Source organism: Hyperoodon ampullatus, assembly GCF_949752795.1.
Source record: "Hyperoodon ampullatus genome assembly, chromosome: 12".
Taxonomy (NCBI): domain Eukaryota; kingdom Metazoa; phylum Chordata; class Mammalia; order Artiodactyla; family Ziphiidae; genus Hyperoodon; species Hyperoodon ampullatus.
In genome coordinates, this window is record NC_136925.1 from 40329136 (window position 1) to 40356750 (window position 27615).

Genomic DNA, 27615 nt, shown 5'->3' on the forward strand with positions numbered 1-27615 from the left:
GCCTGGCAGCTTCCAAAATTTCAGACTCGCAGAAGGAAAGGATGTTCAGCAAACCATGTTGTTTCTACAGACGGCTTAGGCACATTGAGCCACTCTTGTCTGTTCTGGGAATGGTGGGAACTGAAGTTCCAGACTCTGACCAAGGGCCAGCCTTGTAAGCAGGCCTTTCTGAGGATAGCAGTCAGGCCTGCTGTGTTAATTTTTTTCTTCACTGCACCTTGTTTTAAATAATTAAAATATTTTAAATAATTAAAATAGTAATATCATTATATAGTACTTACATAATAAGAACATTTCCCCAGGCATTCATTAGCATGTGGAGAAAGTATGTAGGAAAGAAAATAATAAGGAAGAGTGTAAAAACAACCGAAGGACTGTAACAAAGCTCCATGAAGAAAAGCTGGAGGAGGTGGGGCCTCCTAACGTTGAGGGGAGAAGAATCAGGCTTGGAAGATTTTATTATAAAATTGCACTGCAATTATTAGTCATGTCTGTAGAGACCAAACAGGAAATGGGCTTAAATTAAAGCACGAGAGATTTTGGTTGAACATGGGTGACAAAATGCTAAGAGTGTAGGGCTGGAGCAGGTTAAGATGCTCCTTTCCTGGTCTCCCTTTAGAGCATGGATAGCATTCCATCTCTGTGACTTACATATTCACTTTCCTGAGAGAATGAAAGTAAACTGAATCAGCTGATTATTCAGGGGCATTCAGCCCTATTACTTTGATTCTTAATAAAGAGCTAGTACCAAATATGAATATAGATTATGTTATTAAAATTTTTTAATTAAAGCATGTATTTTTAAACACAGGTGGAATGAACTAGGAGGATGTGTGATTTCCACTGGTCGCCTGCAGGTATAGATGACATTGTATTAATAATGAATAGAATCTGTATCCACAGTGTATGATGTTTTCTGAAAGCAATCATGGAGAGAGATACTTCTTATTGAATGCAAAATTATTAATCATTTGAGAATGAGGTTTTTTTAAAAAATATGTTTATTTATTTATTTTTGGCTGCCTTGGGTCTTCGTTGCTGAGCACTGGTTTTTTCTAGTGGCGGTGAGCAGGGGCTATGCTTCATTGTGGTGCACGGGCTTCTCATTGTGGTGGCTTCCCTTGTTGTGGAGCACGGGCTCTAGGCGTGTGGGCTTCAGTAGTTGTGGCACGTGGGCTTCAGTAGTTGTGGCTTGCAGGCTCTAAGAGCGCAGGCTCAGTAATTGTGGTGCACGGGCTTAGTTGCTCCGCGGCATGTGAGATCTTCCTGGACCAGGGCTGGAAGCCGTGTCCCCTGCATTGGCAGGCAGATTCTTAACCACTGTGCCACCAGGGAAGTCCTGAGAATGAGTTGTAAAAGCCTTACTGCTAGTGTTTAACTCTTGCAAGGGATGTGTAGCTGAAATAATAATCGCCCACAGATTTTTTCTATATAGTATACATTTTGTTATTGGAAATAGAAACATAAACAGAAATGTGAAAAGAATAAATTAGAAAGATTTTGGAAAATGAGCCAAATACAACAGTATATATATTAATTATGCTTTAAGAATGAAATGGCCTCACCCACTGAATATTTTAGTTTTTACAGTAAAGGAGATAGATCAGGGAAAAAAGCACATATTTTACTAATTGATACATGTGGAAAATGTTAGCTATTTTTATCTTGTTAAACTAAAGAAAATAATTCAGATATAGACTAGAGGGTGCAATGATGCTGTTGCGGCAGTATTAAGTGAACAGCAAATATAACCTTTTATAATGAAAAAAATGTTCTTCATTATTTGTTCAGGAATAATACCCTGCCTACAGCTATCTTCTACTGCTTAAAGAAATCTAAAGTAGGATGGAAGTAGTTTTGGTGACTGAATAATGAATGACAGTTCAAGGTGTTTCTCTTTAGACTGGTGTTCTTCGAACCAACTGTGTGGACTGTTTGGATCGCACCAACACAGCACAGTTTATGGTGGGGAAATGTGCTCTGGCTTATCAGCTGTATTCCTTGGGCTTAATTGACAAACCAAATCTACAGTTTGATACAGATGCAGTTAGGTAAGCCTTATTTTCTGCCTTTCGAATGCCTTTCATAATGACAGAAAGAAAACCTGATTAATAAGGACTTTTATGAACTTGTTTCTCCTTTCAGCTTCTTAAAAACTATGTTGTTAAAAGACATTATTCAAACTAATTTTGTAATAATATTTCTATTAAAGCCTTGTGTATTGTTACCATGGTTTTTATTTTCCTATTTGTGTTAATTATCAATAAACATTATGTACTTTAGATAAATCCAAACTAGTGGGTTTTTTAAAAAACAAATCCAGACTGCGTTAGGAAGAAAAAGTAATAAGGCTTCATATATTTTGAATTAAACATATAAGGCAGATAAAAGATTGATTCTTCAGTAAGGAATACTGTTTATTCACTGTCCGTTGGGTCCATGACATTGTGTGAAGTACCATTTCTTGAAAATGCAGTGATCGCTGTTATAGGTCCTCTGAGATAGTCATAAAGGCTCTGTCAAAAAAAAGTGATGAGCTTACAAATGGCCAGGTCCTCAGATATCACTGCACTAAAAAGTCTTTAACAGGCACTTGAAGAAACATAAGTTTCAGACGTGTATTTCTAGGAAATAATATGGTTTATTTGTGACAAGAGCATGTCCTTTTTTCCCAAAGGCAATTCAGAGAGAACAGAAAATTCTATGGTGGGAGGTCAATTGATTTGGCAGGCTGCAGAAAGTTAGGATCCTTTTAATAGAGTTAGAACCACCTTGGTCTGGCTTTGATGGGTTATGCTTTTGGCGCCCCTGCTTTTTTTTTTTATAGCATTTTCTTTGACTTTGTTGCTTATTAGACCATTACTGTAAAATATATTTTGCATGTGCATATATCTTCAAGATGTTGAAGAGTCTACTTGAAAAGAAAGGCCTAGAGGAATTCATACAGTAAAATACTTGTTTTGAGTCCACGGCTAAGTGAATACGTGTGTAATACTTTGGGTGAAATTCTTTAGTGTTTGTGTGTTTTGCTCAGGTTATTTGAGGAACTCTATGAAGATCATGGGGATACCCTGTCCCTTCAGTATGGTGGTTCCCAACTTGTTCATCGTGTAAAAACCTACAGAAAGATAGCGCCGTGGACCCAGCACTCAAAAGACATCATGCAGACCCTGTCTAGATATTACAGCAATGCCTTTTCAGGTAATTCTGGAGTAATATGCATTTTTAAGACTTATCCTGATGTGCATTTTTTTTTCTTATACTTTTTTTTTAAGCTAACTGGATAAGTAAAGTCAAAATTAAATGTTTTAAAAGTTTAAATAAAAGTCTGTCACTTAAGAGGTACTCAGTAAATATTTGTTCAGTAAATGAATGAATAAACTTTGTATTTTAAATAGGGCACTTTGGCCACCCACAATTAGAGCTTTTACGTACTTGAGAATATTTGATTCCTCGGCTTCTGCCTTGTTCTGAATTTCTGCTTGCAAGAAATAGATAAATTTGTTCAAGAGTGTTGAGTAATTATTTTAAATAGAGTTCATCATTTTAACAATTGTCTAAGAATGTAAATATCACTGATTCTTTGAAATGTCAGCTAGAAATGAGTTGTAACATTAACACTAAATTTTACTCTTTTCTTATTTTATGACTTGGGAATACTAAAAGAAACAGATGGTTAAAATGACACTTTTCCTGCCTCCATTCTGATGGGATTTCCAAAACAATAGATATCACAGACCAAAGTGATTGTGAGACAGATCCCACGCACAGAACTTATAAAGGAAGTGCTCAGGCTGATTCCGTGAGTCTTGGACTCTTGAACCAGATCAAAGATAAAAATGTTTACAGAATGTAGAGAAGAGATTGGTAAAGCGAGTCTTCGGAGTGCACTGTTGCCATGCAGTGACCGTCACCCACCCCTACTCCTTCACCTCCAGCCTAGAGAGAACTAGGACTCTGGACAAGCTTAATGTAGTGTTCTATTGTTGGACGGACCCCATGGAGCTGTTGGCTTTGGACTGCTGTGTAGCAAAGTTGAAGCAGAGGGACGGGCTGAGGAGAGGGCTGCCATGTTGGGAATGGCCTACCCTCCCAGAGTTGGTTAGGCCAAAGGATCCTTGAGTGTTTATAGGTGCCCAGAGGCAGGTCTCATGGGGGAGAGTGCTGGCATGGTGTTGGCCTAGGTCTTGGCCAGAGGGACCGTAGCAGCAGGAACCAGAAGTGATCACTGGATTCCCAAGGAAGGAATAGCAAGAAAATGCCTGATGTGAGAAGATACATGTGCTCACACCAAGGGAACTGCAGGAGAGTCCCCAGTGTTGGAAACCTCAGAAGAGTGCCTGAAAATATCCATAGAAGAGTCAGCTTTCAATATTTCCTATGCCCAGAGAGAATGCAAAGGCTAAACTACTACTAACAGTGTGGTACACTACTGTTTAAGCATATTAGTTTTCTATGCTATCTAACAAATTACTAAAAAGTTAGCAGCTGAAAACAACATGTATTCATTATCTCATGATTTCTCTGGGTCAGAATTGCAAGCACAGTTTAGCTGGGTTCTCTGCACAGGGTCTCAGAAAGCTATAGTCAAGATGTCAGTCAGGCTGTGGTCTCATCTGGAGGCCTGATTCAGGAAGAATCCACTTCCCTGCTCATGTGTTTGTTGGTGGAATTCAATTCCTTGCAGTTCCACGTGGACTTGTTCCTTGTAGGACTCATAGCGACTTGCGTCTTCATAGCTGGCATGGGGAAGACGGTCTCTAGAATGAGTCTGCTAGCAAGACAGAGTCTTGTATAACATAATGTAATCATTGGGGTGACATGCCATCACTTTGCCATATCTCGTTCCTCAGAAGCAAATCATTGGTCTCACCCACACACAAGCAAAATCTGTATCAGTTTCCTAAGGCTGTTGGAACAAAATAATACAAACTAGATGACTTAAAACAATAGAAACTTATCTAAGAGTTCGGGGGTAGAAGTTCAATGTCAAGTTGTCAGCAGAGCCAAGTTCACTCTGAAACCCATAGGAGAATGCTTCTTCCTAGATTCTGATATTTTGCCAGCAGTCCTTGGTGTTCCTTGGCTTGCAACTGCAGCACTTCAATCTCTGCTTCCATTGTCACATGGCCTTCTTCCTTTGTGTGTCTAGGTCTGTGTCACATTTCCCTCTTCCTGTAGGGACACCAGTCATATTGGGTTAGGGTCTACCCTAATTCAGTATAACATCATTTTGACTTGATTATGTCTGCAAAGACCCTATTTTCAAATAAGATTACATTAATGGGTATTGGGGTTTAGGGCTTCAATATATTTTTTTAGGGAGACAGTTCACAGCACAGATTATGACACTAAGGCATGAACAGCAGGAAGTGGGGAGCATGGGGGTCACTTTGGAGTCCACCACATCAAGTAAGATAAGACCATCTCTATTTACACACCATGGAGGGGTCGGAAACTGGTTGGCAGCCTGGCGGGTGTAGGAGGGACGTGCAGGACAGACCTAGAGGTTCTGGGTGGCCTGGCCCCGCCTACCTTGCCATCCTGCCTTTCACGCCATTCCCATCCCCCGTCACCGCTCTGCAGACACACGGACCTTCTCACTGTTTCCTGAGTAAGTTAGGCTTCTTCTGCCACAGGCTCTTGCTCCACCCATTGGAACACATGACTGAAGTCTTTTGAGCTTTAGAGCTCACTCTCCTTTCACTTCCTCAAGGAAGGTACTCAGTTTCTGTTCTTGTAACGTTCTCTACCTTTGTAGCACTTGGCACAATTGCACTTAAATTGTTAACTGTGCTATTAGTCGTGTTGTGTGTCCCCCCAGCCCCTACCATGACACCCAAGAGCTCCGTGAGCATCTCGTTCACTATGGTGTCCCTAATGCCTTGCTCATGGCACAAGAACTATTTATGGAATGAATTAATAAATTAATCCATTCCCTGTGTCCTCTCAACTTCCCCTTTTCCCTGAATTAAAAAATTGACAGGACTAAGTATGTCAACCTAATAACATGTAGCCTATCAGTAATGCTCTTAGGCTGCTCAGATCATGTCTTTTGAATTCACTGAGAATTACGCCCATTGAACAACTCCGGGTCAGGTCAATGTATAACATAAACCACAAAGCCACTATAGACCTTAAGAGTATTTAGATATTCCTCTGTATGCATGACTCTTGAGCTGGATTTAGGAACTTTACAATCGAAATATATTAATCCAAACAAAAACTAAGAGGAAAGTCAGGTTTAGAAATTCAAGCCAGTGGCATAACTTTAAATTCTAGATTTCTAAAGCAAAAATATTGAAGTATTCCCATCATCCTTTGTTATACCTACTGCTGTGGTTCTCAATGAAGATATTAATATTTATTGATGTATTCCAATTGGCTATACCATGTATTGCAAATAATTATTATAAAAATAACACATGGTTTCACTTGTTTTTATAAATTAGGATGGTTTTAAGTTGATCTCTCTAAAGGCATCTCACTGGCTATGCTTCATTGTTTTACTAGTTTCCTAGGGCTTCTGTAACAAAGTATAGCCACAAGCTGGGTGGCTTAAAACAACAGAAATTTATTGTTTCACAGTTCTGGAGGCTTGAAGTCAGAAATCAAGATGTCAGCAGGGCTGTGCTCCCTCTGAAGTCTTCAGGGGAAGATCCTTACTTGCTTCTTAGCTTCTGGTGGTTTGCTGATGATCCTTGGCTTGCAGCACTTTAATTTCTATATCTGGTGTCACATGACATTCTCCCCTCTGTTGTGTCTTCATGGCGTTCTCCTCCCTGTGTGTGTGTGTGTGTGTGTGTCTCTTCTTATAAGGACACCAGTCATACTGGATTACGGGCGCACCCCACTCCAGTGTGACTGTATCTTAACAGGATTATATCTGCAAAGACTTGATTTCCAAATAGGGTCATATTCACAGCTACTGGGGCTTAAGACCTCAACATATCTTTTGGGGGGGGACACAATTCAGCTTGTAACGGTTGTGTGAGTTATTTGCCAACAAATACATATACCTCTCGGTGTGTGTTATCGTGAAAAAGGTTTAAAACTGCCCTGATGGAAAGGGTCGTCCACTCTTCTGCCCTCTCCTGTCATGGTTGTCCCTGAATTGGGAGTCATTATTGACACTTAAGGATCAAGTAATGTGGTTTTATTTTAAATAAATTTATTTGTTTTATTTATTTATTTTTGGCTGCATTGAGTCTTCGTTGCTGCGCGCGGGCTTTCTCTAGTTGCGGCGAGCACAGGCTACTCTTCGTTGTGGTATGTGGGCTTCTCATTGTGGTGGCTTCTCTTGTTGCAGAGCATTGGCTCTAGGCATGTGGGCTTCAGTAGTTGTGGCTCGCGGGCTCTAGAGCACAGGCTCAGTAGTTGTGGTGCACGGGCTTAGTTGTTCCGCGGCATGTGGGATCTTCCCGGACCAGGGCTGGAGCCCATGTCCCCTGCGTTGGCAGGCAGATTCCTAACCACTGTGCCACCAGGGAAGCCCAAGTAATGTGTTTTTCAATAAGATTAGAGCACAGAGAATGAATGTGTAGCTGTGCATGATTAAAAAAGAAAGGAGAACCATTAAAAGACAGAAGAAGGTCATGAATAAGTAACATGCACCTGATGGAAAGGTAAAGCAAAATTATGCACAACTGAAAGAGGAACTATTATGAAAGGAATTATTTTATGAATAATGTGGCTAAAACAGACTTCTTTATTTTGAGAAGCATGGTGTCATTGGGGTGTACAACTTACTTTTAAGTTACAATGGATATTATATAATGGTAATATAGTAATAGAACCATTTTCTTTAAAGCACTCAAGATAACCTTGTAAAAGTTAATCTCCTCATGTTATGCTTCTTGGGTAGGCAGGAAGGTACTTGAAATTAGGTTGTTAGGAATTTTATCCTTGGTTCATATAGACAGATTGATGCTATGTGGGTCACTCACCTGACTCCCTTTCACGCTCATTTTAATAAAACCTGTTCTTGAGGCTTCACATATTACCATCTTCTGGGGTTTGTCTCTAAGAAATGTCCGTTGGTTTCTAATATAACTGGCTACATAAGCAGTTATGGGACGCCAACAAGGAAAGAATAGGTACCTAGGTACTCCCTTTGGATATTAGGAAGAACTTTGTCATTATAATTCACTGAAGGACCCTGTCAAGCTCTTTCTAATTTTTTTTTTTTACATTTATATTTGGGTAAGCCTGACTTTTTTTTCCCTGAAGCTTGTTGAACTGAAATCCTATTATAAGAAAAAAATAAAAAGATAAGATACCTGCAACGGTTAATAATAGACCAGCTGTATATATACACACACACACATATATATACATACATACATGCACACAGGTGTAATTTAAATGTGTGAATGTGTGTGTATTCATGCATGGAGGGGAGCCATATTCTCCTCAAATAGAGATTAAAAAAAAAAAAAAAGCTCGTGGGGTAAAGACTTCAAAGCTCACCACGCATGGAATGCAGTGATTACAGAAAACAGTGTCGAGATGGCATTGCCAGCATTATGGTGGTGCCGTGAGGTAGTGGAGCGGTGTCTTCTCCTTTCTGCCCACCCATGAGAGAGGGACATGCAAAGGAGCACCTGAGCACATTTTTGTTTCTCAAGCATACTGAGCTAGCCTTCCAAGGTCATCCTTCTAACAGCAGCTTTAGAGTGAGTAAGCTATATTTGGCTATAGCAGAAAGAAGACATTTGGAAAATGTTATGTTTTAATAACATTTGAGATCACATTAATAAAACTCTGGCTAAAACCCAACTGTCCACCTGTTCTGCAACCAAAGTAGTTAAACGTGGCAAGAGAAAAAGTTGGAGTTATGACCCTCAGTTTAAACTGACTGCAGTTCTCTGAAGGATACTCAAAACAGCCTGACAGTCCCGCTAAATTTCCCTAATATGTTCATTCTTTCACTCTCCAAAGTGACCATTCATACCTTGTCCTCTCTCTCCCTAAACCACTCTCAGCTGGTATCTTTGCTTCATTCTTCACTGAGAAAATAAGTCATTGGTGGGAACTCCTTCTTAGCACCAAATGCAGAGCCTGTCCTTATCTGCACCCACTGTTTCTACCTTATGTCGTACAGCTCACTGCCATATATGTCAGGTGCTCCCCTCTGCTGCCTCATTTCCATTAGCATAAAAGCACACCTTATGTTCTTCGTCTAATCTTTCCTCCTGTCCTTAATTCCCCACCCACCACTAGCTAAAGTCCTATTTCTCTGCTCTCCGAAAGCAAAACCTCTTGAAAGAGTTATCTGCACACCTGTTTCCTCTCGCCTATCCTGTTCTCTCCACCTGCCTCACTGGGCCTCTGCCCTGTCATGCCACCGAACCAGTGCTTGTCAAAATCACCAACAATCCCCTGTTGCCAAATCCAGTGATTCCTTTCCTGTCTTCATCTTACTCGGGCTTTCAGCAGCTTGTATCACAGTTGAGCACTCCCTCTTTCTTGAAACTCACCTCTGTGCTGTCTCACTCAGTCTCCCTGGTGACTTCTCCTGCCCTATTTCTAAACCTTCCTCTTCTCTTTCTATACTTTCACCTTTGGGGCATCTTACCCAGCTTTTAAGTACCATGCATTTGACACTCAAATTCATATCTCTTTCCTTGGCTCCTCCACTGAACTCCAGACTTATTTATCTACATGCCTACCTAGCAGGCATTTCCTCCAGAATACTGTGGTAGTTTTCTATAGGTGCTGTAACAAATTATCACAGACTTAGTGGCTTAAAACAACACCTGTTTGTTATCTCACAGTGCTTGTGGTTCAGAAGTCTGGGCACAGCATTACTCAGCTGTGTTCTCTGCTGAGGGTCTCACCTGGCTGAAGTCAAAATGAAAGCAATGAAGTCAGATGAAATCAAAATCAAGTCAGAATGTGGATGCTGATCCAGAGGCCTCCAGGCTCCTTCAGGTTGTTGGCAGAATCCCAGGCGGTTCTAGGGCAGATGTCCCTGTGGCTGGGGCTCGTTCTTGGTTTCAAAAGGCTCCTTGGCTTGTGGCCCACTCCATCTTCAAAGCCAGCAACGGTGCATAAACCCTTGTGCTTTGAATCTCTCTGCCTTCCTCCTCTGCCTTTAGAGGATTCCTGTGATTACAGTGGGCCCACCTGGGTAAGACAAGATAATTTCCCTATCTTGAAGTCAGTGATTAGTAATTTCAGTTACATCTGCAAAGTCCCTTTTGCCATGTAATGTAAGATATTCATGGGAAACTAGGGAGGAAAGGTCATGGGGCCAAGTTTCTTCCTACCGCAGATACCTAAGAAGAATCTCAAACTGATCATTTCTGAGACAGGAGCTCTTGACTCTGCCCCAGACCTGTTTCTCTACTTGTTTCGTTTTTTGTTTTGTTTTCCACCTCAGCTGCCGCTGTTCAGTTCAGAATCCTAGGAATCATCCTTGATTTCTTTATTCTCCTTATCCTCCCCCATCTCATCTCTCAGCAGACCTTTTTGGCTTTAGCTCCAAAATATATCCCAGACCCTTCTGCTGTGTTTCATCCTTACTCCTGCCGGGCTGGTGCGCACAGCTGTTGGCTCTCATCTGAACACCTGCAGTGGCTCCTGATTCCTCCCTCTGCTTCCCTCTTCTGCTCTTGTCCTTCACAGCAGCCAGAGTGATCTTTTCAAGACTTAGATCTTATCACTCCGCTCTCAGAAAACCCTTACAGGGCTTCTGATTGCATTTAAAAATCACACTCTTTACCGTGACCTACTAGGCTTTGTGTGCTCCGCCTCGGCTGGCCCTAGTCCTGCTCTTCCCTTTGCTCCCTGCCCTCCGGCCCCCTGGCCTTCGTGCTGTTCCTGGAGCTGCCTAGCCTCTACTCACTTCCCTGACCACCGGACCTAAGTGTCCCTCTCCTTTCTCATCACTCTCTCGTCACTCTTTTATTTTTTTCATAGAACTTACATCCTCTGGAAGTACCTTGTACATTATTTACTTGTATATTATTTTTGTTTCCCACTGTGGAACATAAGCCCTACGAGAGCCAGAAATCAGTCTTGTATAGACTGTATCCCTAGTGTGGGACATAGTAGGCTCTTGGATAAATGAATGAATGGTGTATTTTTTTAATTATGAAAGTAATATATGTTAATTACAAGAAGTATAGAATAACTCACAAATCACGTAATCCTGACCTTTCAGAGATAGCAACTTGTTCATACTTAGCAGAACGTGATCCTTCTAGTTTTACTATACAGGTACTGTATATATGTTTTTGCCCTTTTAGATAATGTGAGTAATCTTTATGACCCTAAATATTCTTTTACAACATGATTTTTGGTAGCCTTGTAGCAGTCTATCCTTTAGAAGCACCATAGGGAGGTTGTTTGTTTTTAGTGTGCATTTAGGTTCCTTTTAAACAAACATCTTTGAACATATACCTTTTTTGCATATTTTTTATCTTACGAAAATTTCAGAAGCATATTTATTAGGTCAGAGTATAGATATTTTCAGGACCTTTTAAAAATATATATATTGCCAAATAGCCTTACCAAAAGGATATAGCAGTCAAGTCCCCCTCAGCAGAGTATAGGAGAGCCCATTTTGAAAAGTATTTGCCAGCTTAAAAGGTAGAAGATGGTATATTGTTTTCAGTTTGCATTTGTTTAATAACTAGTACAGTTGAGTTTATGTATGTTCATTGTCTATTTGTTTCTTTTAAAAATTGCATGTTTTTCTTTTTCTGTGAGGGTGTTGATCTTTGTTTTTCTTACATTTAATTGGTATTTGTTTCAACATACAGTGTGAAGTAGGGATCTAACGTCACTGTCCACTCCCCCACAATGGTTAAACAGTACTGTTTATTGAATAGTGTCCCTTTCCATTACTGATTTCAGAGGCCACTTTATCACGAACTTAATTTAATATTAGGTCAACAAACATTCTAGTTTCCAAGTTAAAATTTTTGGCTAATTAAAAAGAATTGTTATATTCAAGCCTGACCTATTTAAATACAGTGCATAATAAAACTGGTTAGTGTTTAACCTGTTTGGATGGAGTTTGAAAGGTGCATATTCTTTTTTCCTTTAGAGCATGATTGATTATAAAAGTAGATAGTCATTTTGCCCTCTTGTTATCTGCAACTGCAGAGAACCTACCTGTTTTAAGCTTTTGTCTGTGTCCAAAGTACTGCTGTCTTCCAGAAGGTGATAGCCTTATTTGCAGTCAGAAGTAGCCAGGAAGATTCTCAGGCTCATTAGGGCTGGCCTTAGATTCCAAGCTTAGTAAGTGACCATAAATACTATGGATATATTTTAAGTTATAATAACAGCAGGACATTCAAGAAGTGTCCAGTATGATCCTTGGAAGGAATATCCTTTATTTGGTTATGTTTTTCAATCTTACATTTTATCATACTTGCTAAAAATTAAAGGAAGCTACTAGTAAGCTTAATAAGGGATAAAAGAAACTCCTTGAAAACATGGCTGAAAATGGAAAGCTTCTTTAGATAGTATTGATATTTTGGGGTACTGCATAGTGTGAATTATTGTGCCATTAAGGCCATTCAAGAAGCATAAAGAGGGGCTTCCCTGGTGGCGCAGAGGTTGAGAGTCCGCCTGCCGATGCAGGGGACACGGGTTCGTGCCCTGGTCTGGGAGGATCCCATATGCCGCGGAGCGGCTGGGCCCGTGAGCCATGGCCGCTGAGCCTGCGCGTCCGGAGCCTGTGCTCCGCAACGGGAGAGGCCACAACAGTGAGAGGCCCGCGTACCGCAAAAAAAAAAAAAAAAAAAAAAAAAAAAAAAGAAGCATAAAGAATATAATTACTATAAAAGCAGTATGTTTACTTTCGTATTGTGTTAAGAGGGTGAAAATTGGGGCAGTAATGCCTGTATCATTCAGTACTTTGATGTTTTCTCTCAACAAATGGAAAAAAGGCTCCAAATATATTGATCATATAAACACATCCCTTTTATATATTACTTTTAGCCTAAAAGGTAAGTGCTGTTTTAATGGAATGCTTCCTGTCAAAATATATAACTGGAATACATGTTTGATGTACTGTATTTCATTTATGCTTCTGCCAAAATGACCAAATAGCCCAATGAGAACAATGTTGCTGATTTCAGATTTTTCTGTGTTTCACTATAGCTGTTGGAAGGAAATTGATTTTATGACAATGTTATCCTGTTTCAAAGAAATTGACTTTATGATAACGTTATCCTGTTTCAAAAGCAGTCATTTCTATTGTGCTGTCTTTTTGGTTCTGTGCGCATTTTCAGAAAGAGGTTATTATTTATATTGTGGAAACCTGCCCCAAACTTGAATATACAAGGGATCGGAGATGAGAATGGGAAGAAGGAAATGAGGGGAAGGAGTGAAGGATGCTGGGGAGGGGACGGTGCAGAATGGGCAGGATGGCTCGTGAGGCTGCTTCAGTGCTTAGCATCATTTTTACCAAAATATAATTGGGAAAAAGAAGAGAGACAGCATATATATATGTAGTCGATTTTATTAGTTCATAGTATATTTTGAAAAGGTAATTTTGGAGTGGTTGAATGGTTAGAAGGAGGCTGTTTTCCATGTGCTCACTCTGCCTCCATTATCAAGCACAGCTGTAGGAGACAGAAAATGTAAACATTGTCTCTGCTAAAGAAATGGAGAATGTCTTTCCATGGATTAAAAGCAGAAACTTGGAAGCTGACTTGTTCAAGGTTGTGCAACAGAATATGGGTAGAAATTGGGTCACTTTATTTGTCTCTGACATCTCTACTTGTCTTTGCAATAAAGTGAAGATATCCTTTGTTTCAGGTAAACTAACATACAGTGAGAATGTTTTCTAAAAATACAATCACTAAGGTACTCTGGCAATTCTTCAAGATTTTTAAGAGTCTCTCAAAATTCAAGAAGCAGTTTATGTTCACTATCCTCTGTGTTATGAGAGGTACAGAGTAAAAAGGAAACATTTTGAAGCAAGATTTTAATTCTCAAAATTTTGGTTGTTTTAGATTTTGTGTATGTGTGTGACTTTTGAAGTATAAATGCTATTATTTTCAGAGGTATGTTCTAAAATCACAGTTGTACCATTATCCTCCTAAGAGAACATTCCCCTGAGTTGTTTATGTCAGTAATGGATTTCCTGAAATATATATTTTTGCTTTTTAGATGCTGATAGACAAGATTCCATTAATCTCTTCCTGGGAGTTTTCCATCCCACTGAAGGGAAACCTCATCTCTGGGAACTCCCGACAGATTTTTATTTGCATCATAAAAATACCATGAGACTTTTACCAACAAGAAGAAGGTATTTGTTTTCCTAGTCTACTATGTAAACTCAGATTTGATGTTATTGTGAATGTGAGATAGTTTTCTTTTTGAGAAGTGGTCATATAGGCTAACGTAATCAGTCTTGCTACATGTTTGCCATGAGGAATTTAGTATTGTTGATGTCCTGATAGTAGGTTTGGGAAATCATCATTAACAAATGCAGTTGTTCGGCATTTTCCATAAGATATAAAGTTTCAGAACTTAACCATTGAATGTAAGTTGAAGCTACACTCGAGCAAACCATTAACCTCATTTTTGACTGCTTCCCACAAATGTGGAATGATAAAGAACTCAGCATTTCAGGGGTCAGTCTTTGGTTTTTAAGTGTGGTGTCTAAGCAGCCTCACTTCGGAATTCCAGCGCTCTTTCCTCCAAGAAGCACAAGGAACTCTTGGTGACACTAGGGAGGACAGGAAACTAGAGCGGTGGCGCTAGTGGCAGATACCACTCCCACCACCCCTACTGCTCAGTCTGAGCTTTCTAGAGTCATTCACCAGTATCGGTTATTTTGATGACAGTTAAATTGGTAGTAATAGTCCCCAAAGAAATGAACTGTTTCCCTGAGGTGTTTTGACAGGACGCCCTGTGGCCCAGGCCTCAGGGTCAGGTAGAATTGGAGTCTCTGCAGTGATGTGACCTTGAACTAGTCATTTAACCTCTCTAAGCCTCACTTTCCTCATGTACAAAAAGTAAATGACAGGACACACATCACAAAGTCATTGTGAGGATTTAATTAGAGGACTCTAGCATTTTTAATTGAAGAGTCATGTACTAATAATGGGCAGCATTTTTCACATATGAGGTTGGAGCCTGGTGCCTTCTGCTCAAAGGCCTGTGATGTCAGGTTTGCTCCTAACGCTTTCCTCTCACAGGATTGGTGTGATGTAGTCCTTATTTTGCGCAGCGATGCCTCTCAAGCACTACAGGGGTCATTGCCAGTCTGGGCTAACTGTGTGGACAGACCACAAACAACTGGTGAATTAGCAAGTGCTGATGTTACAGCTGTTACCAAATTCTGTGTTACTTCAGGAATATTTAAAATATTAAGGAAACGTCAGAGTTTATATGTTTCTCAGCTTTGTACTTTTAAGTACATATATTATTGGAATAGCCAGCTTAATACTTGAGCTTACTTTCCCTATAAATGCAGCAGTGCTGGTTTTTCCACTACATTTAAGATTAATAAATGATTGCTGTGAATTTTTGCTGACAAAAAATCTGGAGCTAATTATTTGATGAGAGATAAGTGTAAATACCTATCTTTAGCTTTGTTGATGCAGCTGACTATGGGTAAATATGGTTGACTTTCTAAAACTTTATATTAACTTAAAGTATTGAAGCTATTAAAATACAACTTGGGAACAAACAAAACTCGATTTTCTGTTGCTGAAATTAGCTAGTAAATTACAAGCGTAAGTTAAAACCACTTGCTTACCTTGAGTTACATAACTGAGGCAGGCGGTGTTGGCGCTTATTTGTGGGAATAAAAGGAAGCTGATGTTACGTTCCCATTTAAAAAAAAAAAAGGAACTGAAGTGCAGAGAGGCTGTGTCTTGACTGAGATTATTCAGCTGGTTAGATGGTACAGCAAGAATCAGCTAAAAGTCTCCCACTGAAAATAAACTTTTATCAAAGTAGATACTATGTCTCTCACAGTTGACTTGGTCTCCTGGTTTGTTTGTTTTTTTTTTTTGCTCTAGAATGTCAAAATTCCAAAAATTGTTTTTTGGCATCAACAATTGATACTCCTCATCCACAGTACTTATAAAGACTGTCAGATAAATTTCAGTGCTTTATTTTGGACTTCCTAGTGTCACCACCTCTACCAGTTATTTTGATGACAGTTAAATCAGTATTATAATTCTCAGAAGGAATGAACAGTTTAGCCAGAGGCAGTAACCAGACAGGAGCATGGACGTCAGGGTAGAGCTGAGTTGGAATTCCTGCAAGTGTGTTACATCTGGAAAACTTGTTTTCTAAACATCTGGAAAACTTGTTTTCCCAACTGTAAAATGGAGATGACCATACACACCTCACAGGTCATTTTGAGGATTAAATCAGAAAATGGGTGGGAAGTACCTAGTACTGGGTCTGACACACAATCAACACAGTCCTGAAGCAGCCAGGCTCTAGAGAGACTGCCTGCAGTTAATACCTGTGTGACCAGAGGCAAGTCACATAACTGGTCCAGTTCTCAGTTTCCACATCAGTAAAATAGAGATAATGATGGTGTCTGATTTGTAGGTTTTTCTGAGAATCAGATGAGATCATATAAATCCTTAGCATATAGTAAGTCCAACAGATGTTTGTATTGTTATTATTTTTTAAAGGGATTACATTCCCTAGTTGTAACATTTATTAAAAATCATATGGGATGGCCATAAAATCTAGAAACTTAGATAATATTATTTTATCACTTATTATAACATAATATCAATGAACACTTTATTATGTATTCGCTTGTGTTTCCAAACTTGGTGACCATCATGTATTTTATACTGTGCTTACCAGTGATTTATTCTGAAATAACATTTTTATTGAATGATAAGGGAAGGGGGAATAAACCTAGCTCTGCCTAAAGTTTGTCCAAACCAATCCTCTTGAGGTAACTACTTTTGTGACTCAAAACCCCATGTTTATTGATCTGTTCAAAACCACCGATTGAAGCTTTGTTCTGAAATAGGTTAATATGTCGTATATCATCTCAGATGCCATTTATTGAATGAGTGTTGATAATGTCACCACGATATTTTTAGACATTAAGCATTAATTATCTCATTGACTCAGAGTTGGGAGGTTTTCTGGCTCAATTCTCTGTCTGATATGTGAGTTCCCTCTGTGTATTCCCAGACTATGCTTGTCTGGCCCTGGTTTGTCAACAGGGGCGTGTCTTGTTGAGAGGTAGTTGTTTTCGGACAGTTCACTTACACAATTCTTCCTCATATCATGCCGATATCTGCTTCTCTATAACCTTTACCTACTAATCTTCGTTCAACCCCTGAGACCTTGAGAACACAATTTCCTCATCCACTTGATAGTCTTTTAAATAGATGAAGACAAGTTCACACGTTCTCAAAATCTCTTCTTCTCCAGGTTAAATATGGCTCCACTTTCTTAGCTGTTTCTCTTACACTGTAGTTCTAAGTCTGTTTAGCATTCGGAAGGCTCTCTTCTGTATTCCAGCCTATGTCAGTGCTCTTTTTAAACTCTGGTATCCAGACCTGGGTCCAATAGTAGTCAGAGTTTGGTCTGATTTGTGCCAGCTGTTATGGGACCATTGGTACCATTATTCCCCTTGTCCTGGATAATCTAGTTTTTAATCATTAAGTGTAAGATTACATTAACTATTTTCAGTAATGCCATTGTAATGTTAGTTCCTTGGGCTTCCTATCCAGTGGGGCTCCCAAGTCTTTTTAACATGTCCTACTGCCACGCCTTATCTATGCCATCTTGTCATGCTTGTATATGCTTTGCCTGCTTCCAAAAAAAGTATGTAAATATATATCCTTTTTATTAACTCTTTCCTCGAGTTTTGTAGCTTCTTCAGAATTAATCAGCTGGCCATCTTGATCCTACAAGTCCTTGATGACATAGGGTAAGTCCTTGAATAGAATAGGGTAGATGGCAGAGCCCTGTGGGATACCATACCACAACTCCTTCCACCTTAACATTGTTTTGTGATGTTTGGTTGGAATCATTTAAACAGCTGTAACTTACTATGCTGTCAACACTTGACTATCCTGTCATCCTGCTCACATTTCTCTGTATTGTTCACATGTATCAGTTGCTTTGCTCAAGTCCATATATATTATTTCAGAGGGCTCTCAAGTTTACTAGGGGAATTAAAGAGTCTTTTAAAATCTTCCTAACCTTTGTATGTGAGCCAGTGGAATTGAACACTCTTAATACTGGGGACTGAAAAAGAGAAAAGAAGCTGACTTACTAGGTATTTATGCAAAGAAGGAAGTGGCACCAACCTGCACTCTCCTGTCCTCTGATACCTGGCCCCAATGCAGATTTCTGTCCCAGTGCAGGTGCTCTTCCTCTGAGTGAAAGTGCCTGGTGGGTCGGGTGATGAAGGTCCCCCAGTTCTGGGCTCAGTCCTCTTAGATGCCCTCCTCGTCCATCCATCTCAGCCCAGCTTCCCCAGGGCAGGTATTTCTTTGGGCTTCTTTGCTTGAGACCCACTCAGAAGAGTTGGACCTTTATTATTTATTTGTTTGTTTGTTTATGCCTCACTGCGCAGTATGCAAGATCTTAGTTCCCTGACCAGGGATTGAACCTGTGCCCCCTGCACTGGAAGCGTGGAGTCTTAACCGCTGGGCCGCCAGGGAAGTCCCAGAGTTAGACTTTTTTTTTTTTTTTTTTTTTTTTTTTTTTTTTTTTTTTTTTTTTTGCGGTACGCGGGCCTCTCACTGTTGTGGCCTCTCCCGTTGCGGAGCACAGGCTCCGGATGCGCAGGCTCAGCGGCCATGGCTCACGGGCCCAGCCGCTCCGCGGCATATGGGATCCTCCCAGACCGGGACACGAACCCGTATCCCCTGCATCGGCAGGCGGACTCTCAACCACTGCGCCACCAGGGAGGCCCCAGAGTTAGACTTTTTAAAAAATATTGTTAAGTTGCTTTATCTTGCTTAAGGAGATACAGTTTAGTCATATTAAAAAAAAATTTATGGCCTGGTCTCAAAGCACTGATACTAAAAAAAAAGCACTAATTAAGATGATCCTCTTAATTCTTTTTCTCCACATGGTACATTCTGAGTTAAAACACCTTCTTTATAATGTTTACTTCTTTTTCCTAAGTAAGCTCATCGTGTGCACCATTTTTTAGAAATTACTTAACGCAAGCAGATACCTTCTCTTGCTCACGTGCGAATACACACACACACACACACACACACACACACACACACACACACACACACACACACACACACACACACACACACACACACACACACACACACACACCCCTTTTTCATTCCCCTGATCTGATAGTCTGAGTAGCCTGGTGTGGCTTGTTTTTGTGAATATATGTGGATTCATAGAAGCCACTGGTCATCTTTTTAGGTTACTCACAGTACGTCTCTAGTAAGTATTTGTTTCGTTATCTTGCCTGCACTGACATCACACTTATTGCTCTACAGTTTTTGGAATCTTTCACCCTCTCACGTTTGAACATCAAGACTGCATTTGCCCATTCCCATTGTCAGTTCTCTTCTTCACTGTTCCTTAAAAGATTATTGATCTCAACTGTACCAGGACACTTGAGTGCTCTTAGGGATGTTCTGCTGCTTCCTTCTACCTCTTGGGCTGTGCACAGTTCCCTCTTACCTTGTGTATTTCTCTTTCCAGCATGAAACTTACTATGCCTGGTGAAGATGGAAACAATACTGGAACTAAGTAGCTCTACACTCTCTGTCATTATTTTCAACATGGCATTTCTAACGCATAGAGCAGTATTTGATACACAGTAGGTGCTTAATAAATGTTGAAAGACTGAATTCTCTGTAAGCAACAGACTTATCCCTTTTCTGTTCTTTTCATGCTTTTAAAGCCTTGCTATTCAAAAAGTAGTCTAAGGACCAGCCCCTTTGGCATCACTGGGAGCTTGTCATAAATGCAGAATCTCAGGCCCCATCTGCTGAATCAGAATCTGCCTTTTCACAGGATCTCCAAGTGATTTTTGTGTGTACACTGATTTTGAGAAGCACTGCTCTAAAGCATAACTTCAGTCTCAAGCAAAACTTTAGGAGTCTTTCCTGTTATCATAGTACTACCCACCCTACCCCCACAGTTCACTAGGCTCCCCGGTTCTTTTGTTGGTCATCCTTGGTCATGTATCTGCTTGCCATCTCTAGGAGAGTTCTCTACGTTGCCTATTTCCTTTAAATACTCCCCATTCATCATAATTGGAGTTATTCAAGGTCGTAATGTTAACATTTTATTTTTAGAAAGCCTTTCATTTATTTTAAACGATCTTTTAGCATTTTTGGCTGTAGGCTCTTTTTTCTGAACCTTTTGAAAATCTGTTTTTTTTTAAATTTGATATCCCATTTTACATCATTCCCCTTCCTAGCTCTCATTAACTTTGATATAGCATTTTCCTCGTAAATATCCATTTCATCGGAATTTGATTTAGAATTCAGTGTTCAGAGAAAAGGCAGTTCAGGATTCTTTCAGATTCTCTGAGTTTTCTAGCAGAAATCCAGATGATTGAAATTCCCAGCCTTACTCTGACTGGCCTCTCTAATCAAGTAGTGAATGTTTATAGTTAAAGATTAACAGGGGCTGTACTATTTTTTAAGGAAATTTGTTCTTTAGGCTTATCCATGTACTTAATGATTTTGCTGAACTGTTTAACCATATACACAGACCCAGACACATAGAGCAGAGTAGAAAAAGTAATCTAACTCTCAGGTAACTACACGCAGGAGAATCCTACTTGTAGGACTTGGGTCACAGTCCCGCTGCTCACCGGGTGGCAGGGTAATAAAGTAGGCACAGTAAACAGCAGCTCATAGAGTCTGGCTTAGTATACCCGAATCATTTTTAGCTAAAAGTAGGTAACATCACAGTTTTGTAGATCTATGATGTAGTTGAAACAAGAAGGGGTTGGGAAAGGAGTGAACATGTTGAAGACCTACTGTGCCAAAAGCTTCACAGCCATGTTTTTAAAAGCATCTTACTCTAGACCATACACCCTTTTATCCAGTGAATTGTAGAAAATCTACATTTACATTTGGGCCATCTTATCCCTTTTTTTTTTTTTAATAGTTATACTTACTGGTGGACGCCAGAGGTAATAAAACATTTACCACTGCCTTATGATGAAGGTAAGTCTATTTTATATATAGTAGTGATATATGTCAGTCCTAATCTCCCAATTTATCCCTCCCCACTACTCCCCTGGTAACCATAAGTTTCTTTTCTACATCTGTGACTCTACTTCTGTTTTGTAAATAAGTTCATGTGTACCTTTTTTTCTAATTCCACATATAAGTGATATCATATTTGTCTTTCTGTGTCTGACTTATTTCATTCAGTATGACAGTCTCTAGGTCCATCCATGTTGCTGCAAATGGCATTTGTTCTTTTTTTTATGGCTGAGTAATATTCCATCGTATATATGTACCACATCTTCTTTATCCATTCCTCTGTTGATGGACATTTAGATTGCTTCCATGTCCTGGCTATTGTAAATAGTGCTGCAGTGAACATTGGGGTACAACATCTTAGCTTTTTTTTTTTTTTTTCCATCAGAGGCATAGCATTTTACTTTCAATCAGAATTCAAAGCTAGTACAGAAACATTTTTACCAAAAGGTAAATTTGTTCAAAAGGTAGAAATTTAATATAAAGATCATTTTGGAGGTTGTATACTCGACAGAGGAGCCACCAACTGCATTTGGAGTTCCTTACATGCGCTCTGTGTACCATTCATCACTGTCATGCTCTGAGGAGCTCCTAATCTTCCTCCTAAAGCCTTCCTCCAGCCTCACAGAGGAGAGGAGTGAACTACTCAGAGGGAACGCGCTCAAGATTACAACTCCGGGCCACAGAATTTCCTCTGATCTTTCAGGAGGAAAACAGTAAATAGAATTAATTAATGAATTAATCAAAATTTTGAATTGCCTCCCCAAATCGCAAGCATTTATAGTTGGGAAGTTCTAGTGCTAATTTTTTTTTTTTACATCTTTATTGGAGTATAATTGCTTTACAATGGTGTGTTAGTTTCTGCTTTATAACAAAGTGAATCAGTTTTTAAGGGCAGAGATTGTGTTATACTTTTATCTAAGTAGCCTGATACGTTATATTGTATCTTACAGTTATTAGGTATGTCCCTCAACAGTTTAGTGGATATAATATGTTAGTTCATCATTTAAAATTAGTACTTGATGTATGTCTAGATATTTGGGGGAAATGGGGAGGAAGTGAAGACCCATTCACAAGGAGAAATAAAAACTTTTCCTATATCTAAGCAGTGAAAAAAAGTACAGATGTGTGTGTAAAAGTACATTTTAGTCACTGAAGTTTAAATTTTCAATTTGTCTGAAAGGCAGGAAAATTTTTATATTAAAATATAATTTGTTTCCAAATAAATAATTGACTAGTTTGCAATAGAGTTTATTCTTGATTCTGTTACTGATTCCCCTGACCACAGGCAAGCCAGTTTTCCCAGTTGTGAAAGGATATTAAGATCTATTGCCAATCTGGAACATTCCAGTTGAGGACTCCATCTAGTCATGGTTGACCATCCCAACTTTGGGTGGTGAAGGCCATAAAGTAAAAAAGGTTGCAAATGACTTTTGGTTCTTAATAAATTATTAATTAACTTTTAAAAAGTATTTGTTACCTTGAAATTCTGGGCAAAATCATAACTCATATTGCTAAGATTTGGTTGTTCTGGGAAAAAGGATGGGACTTCAACAGCCTAATATTGCCCATAAATAGGATTTGAAATATAAAGGAAAATTTAGTGAAATTGCATAATTTTTATCTAGAAGGCAGAGGGTATTTATTTAAGAGCAAAAAGGAATTTAAAGAACTGAATAATTTGATTTCTAAAATAATTCCCCACTCCTACCCCAGCTTCCAGAGGTCCCCACTTCCTTAGAGCTTGTCATGCTCAGCTTTGCAGTATACATTCTGTGCACATATCTTGTTCCTCTTCCAAGCGTGAAAGTGCCAGAGGCAGGAGCTGAACTTGTTCAGTGCTCTCTCTGTGAACACAGTTGATATTACAGAAACATTTGAGAGATGTAATCTAAAGGCTTTAAGAGTAACAGGCAGTATCTCTCTCAGTTATCTGTGCTGCGAACTTAAAGAAGCTGATAGTGAAGAAGTTTCACAAATACGAAGAGGAGATTGACATCCACAACGAATTTTTTCGACCATACGAGCTGAGTAGCTTTGATGACACCTTTTGCTTGGCTATGACGAGTTCAGCGCGGTATGTTGTGAGTTCTCTGAAACTGGAAGAATTGGGGAGCTATAGTTTTCCTAGTTTGTACAGCTATATCTTACTTTACTCGGAATCTGTTAGCCTGCTAGCAGGTGGTTTTCCAGCCTCTGAATTCCTCCTGCGATTGGGAGCCCGCTACTCAGGAGGCTGTCCTACAGTTAGACAAGTGGAGTTAAATTCTTGTCTTAGATAAGTTGAAATCTGCCTCCCTTCGGTCCTAATTTGTCATTTGGAATAAACTCAGCTTTTTAAGTTGAACTTAGAAATTGAGAGCCAGCATAAATTAGTGGACAAAAAGCATAGTCTTTGGTATTAGAAAGGCCGGAATGTGAATCTTGGACCAGCCATTGCCTACCTGTGTGACCTTGAGAAAATTATCCAACTTATGTGAGTCTGTTTCTTCATATAGAGAGGGGTGTGTATCACACAGAAACACATGCACCAAGTGCCTAATGTAGTACCTGACACAGGTGGGTTACTAATAAATGGTGACTCTTATTATATTACTATTTTTATTAGGCACAGGACAAGTCTAGTTCCTCTTCTGTGTGACAGCCCTCTAGATATTTGAGAAAGCAATATTAATTTTTTTCAGGGTAAATATCCTTCTTTCTTTCATAACTCATATGACATTGTTTGTAGACATCTCTCCACCTTTGAACATACTTCATTTTTCTGTCTCTTTTTGAGTTTGGCGGAGCCTTTTAGGAAGATGATGGTACTAGATTAAAAAAATTAGGCAAAGAAAATCCGTTTTTGATCACTATGTTTTATACTAAAGTTTACATTTTTGTATTTACATTTTGTATTTTTCATTTACTTCAAATGTGATATATGTATGCCTAAACTTAACATGGTACATGTAGAAACATATTCCATGGTTTGTTTCCTAGAAATCACTTTACATTTTGCTTCAGTTTCAGATAGAAAGTTTGGAATTTTCACTTGCTTGATTTTCAGTTACACTTGTTAAAGTTTAGCAGTTGTAACTGTAATGTTATTGGCATTTTCCAGAATTTTTCAGCTCAGCAAAGGGTGAATGATATTACGTATATGTGTATGTACAGATATACAATCGATTTTATTTATTGGCAGCAGTTACGCTCTGTAAAGTTCCTACAAACACTGAGTTAGAGGACACTGAACCATTGCTCTTCGGAGAAATACAGGGTTAGTTTCCTGAAAACATCTGGTCATAACATTTTCCTCAACCAATCAATACGTAATCTTATTTTGTATGCTTCTGTTAAAGATACCTTGTATAATATATATTGTCAATTCATTAACATTGATCTCACAGCCAACAGCACTATAACTCATGCCTGAATGAAGCTTCTCTAACTCATGTATTTTCTCTATAACATACAACTTTCTTCTGCTTAGAAACACCAGGCAACTTCCACACTATGCTTGGGGGCCATTGTAGACAGTGAAATCTCCAAAAAGCACAAAAATGTGAAAAACATGGCACTAAATAGACTGTGAAAAGGACACTTGTTTTCAGTATGAGAGCTAAAGCAAGAAGGCAGAGGGTCACCTTGTTCTCCCCCGGTTGGGAATGTGAGCGTTGGGTTACTCTAATTTTTCACTGCTCTGCACATGCGCTTGTCTGCGAGTGATCACAAAAGCTCTGAGTGTTGCCTTTGGGGTAACAAATAAATTTTAGTGAGTAAGCAGATTCTCAAATATGGCATCCACAAATAATGAAGATGGACTGTGTATGTTCAAAAAGAAAGAAAGAAAAATTAAACCACTTGCATTTTGAAAACAACATTTTCAAACTGTTAAGTAGGCATTTTGAGTCAGATTCAATATTACTTTCTTTTCCTTCAAAAAATGTAATATTGAATCACACACTTGGAGCAGTATCCTTGCCAGAAGTTATGAGTCTTATCTGCATAAATCATGCAACTGTTGCCTTTTTGGCATCTAATATAGGGTTTGGTCTGGCTTCAGTGGTAATAATAAGGTAGGCCCTGTATCATGAGGAAGTAGCTTCAGCTTATCTTAGTAAGTGGTAAATTAACAGTTTCTATTTAAAGTGTTCCAACAGTGTTTTAATGAATTAACCCCAGCCTAATGAGGTAGGTGTTGATACTTCAATTCATACCACTGCGTTTTTGATCATTATGTCCACCTCCTTAGGTGGTATTGTGTTATAAAAACATTGTCCATAAAACTGAGCAGCTAAGTGTCTTGCCATTGGTTTTATGAGTTTAATTTTACCCGAAAACGAATTCGTGATATACAACCAGAGGGTATGCATCTTAGCAGTAATTCAGATACCAACTCTCCTCCAGTAAACAAAATCTTAAATTCAAAACTATTGGGTCTCTTAATCAGAGAAAACTCACAGTGAGGACTGCTAACATTGAAGTTACTGAGTACCATTAGTTCATGGGGTTTTATGGCCCAGATTACCTAAACTCCCCTGATTATTTGGCTTAGAATATATATACCTCCTAGGGCTAAGAAGGAATCGTGTAAGAATGTGAATTGAGATGGAAGTGGACAGTCATCTGGATGGACAGTGATTCACATGGAATTTTTTTCCCTTTTCTTCAGTGACTTCATGCCTAAGACTTTTGGCATTGATCCAAGTCCGTTTACAGTGCGTAAGCCAGATGAAACTGGAAAATCAGTATTGGGGTAAGATTTGCATATAGAATGACATTTTAAAGATTCATGTAAAATAATATAGCGCTTACAATATAATTTCCACCAAAAACTAATAACTTCAAGTCACATAGTTTGGAGCAGTCCATTCACTGCATCTATACAGGTAGCTTTTTTATAGCACTGGGATCATTAAAAAGTGTTAGACACTGAAAGTATAATTCATGGGAATTCCAGCAACATGACGCATTTACTGTTTTAAATCAGGAGTTTCACAGATGGCATAAAGGCAGGTAGCAGATATTATGTATGTCCTTTAATAACTCAGCATCCTCTGTTTCCCACAACATAAAATGCTTAGGTAAAAATTTATATTAGTTGTATTTATTTTCGTTGGCATCCTGAGGCAACATTAAAGCAAATGCTCAGAGGACTTAATAGATTTTCTGTGTATTACTGTAACATTGTTTTGGGGATGACTGTTATTATATGCAATAATATGAGGAAGAGAACAAACCATGTTTACAGTCTTTATGCTTTTGAGACTGGAGTGAAATGTGTTCTAGCGTTAAGAATCTCTGTTACTGCCACTGACCTGAATAATCCCAGTGATAAGATTTCTCCTAGGCCCTGGCCAGAAACCCTGGCCAGCCTGTAGATTCTGAGTCCTAATTGTATTTGGGAGTGTGTACAGGGGCCTAATTGGATTCTAGCTACGTGTGATTTATACAATGAGATATATATTACTGTTTTCCAGATACACCATTTATGTGGCTTAAATATGTGGCCTTAAATAGCTGCATGTTAAGCCCTGGACCAGATGCTAAGAGGAATTTAAAAGAAGGTTAACATCTTCAGGACATTTAGAATTTAAGGAGTTCCTGGGACAAATACATAAATGATCAACTATATTAGTGTATAGTACTGAAAAGTATCAACTTTAATTCTTAGTTGCAGAAAGTTAGAAATGAATTTATTTTCTGTAATATCTAACCCATGGTTAGATAGTATTGCATGTTTCTTTCCTAGAAAATGCAGAATATTATGGTATTTTAAGTCCCTTGCAGAAAATTTTTTAAAGTAAGAGTGAAATATTAAATATATTAAATATTTTTCATAAAAGCCAAAAATATTACCATAAAATGTTTTCTGAATTAAAACAATATTCTTAGTACTCTCAAATTTGGCACTAAAATACAAGTAAATAAGTGGGGGCTTTTTCTATGTTTTTCCCCCCATCTACTCCCTATTAATAGAAGGAATGTTCAGAAAATACAGTTATTTAGTAATAAAACAATTTAAAATCTTAGTTTATGTTCATCAGTTGCTCATTACTTTGGTACAAGTAATCAGCTGCCACTGTGATTGCTAAAAATTCATAGGAGGGACAGAAATATACTACATGGATTTGGCTATCGACCCTTTCTTGAAGCTTCTACAAATTATAGGTAATTTTACTAATATCTCAAACATAATAGTCTTCTATTATGGTATTATAAATTTTGAAAATACTGATTTCACTTACCAAAGGAAGACACAGTAGCCAAGCGGTGAAAAGACTTTTCTGCACACTACAAGCACATACTTGTTTATTTCTGAATTTATAACAAAACTTAAATTCATATAAGGTCAGCACCTACATGATAAAATATTAAACTTTTCCCTTTAGCACAACTTGAATCCAGAAGCTGGCTTCTCATGGTCATTTTCTTATGCTTCACCAGGACTAAGGCTTTGGGACTG

General features: G+C 38.8%; 1 protein-coding gene across 1 annotated transcript in view; it reads left to right on the forward strand.

Moving 5' to 3' along the window:
- FIG4 (FIG4 phosphoinositide 5-phosphatase) overlaps positions 1-27615 on the forward strand; it is a gene marked incomplete at its 5' end in the record, with an annotated part of 131229 nt that overhangs the window by 60744 nt on the left and 42870 nt on the right. The window contains 7 exons of the mRNA XM_079716333.1: positions 812-857; positions 1903-2051; positions 3035-3201; positions 14131-14269; positions 21070-21128; positions 23097-23244; positions 25822-25905. Coding sequence (XP_079572459.1) covers positions 812-857; positions 1903-2051; positions 3035-3201; positions 14131-14269; positions 21070-21128; positions 23097-23244; positions 25822-25905 — 792 coding nt within the window. The remainder of the gene's footprint in view (positions 1-811; positions 858-1902; positions 2052-3034; positions 3202-14130; positions 14270-21069; positions 21129-23096; positions 23245-25821; positions 25906-27615) is intronic.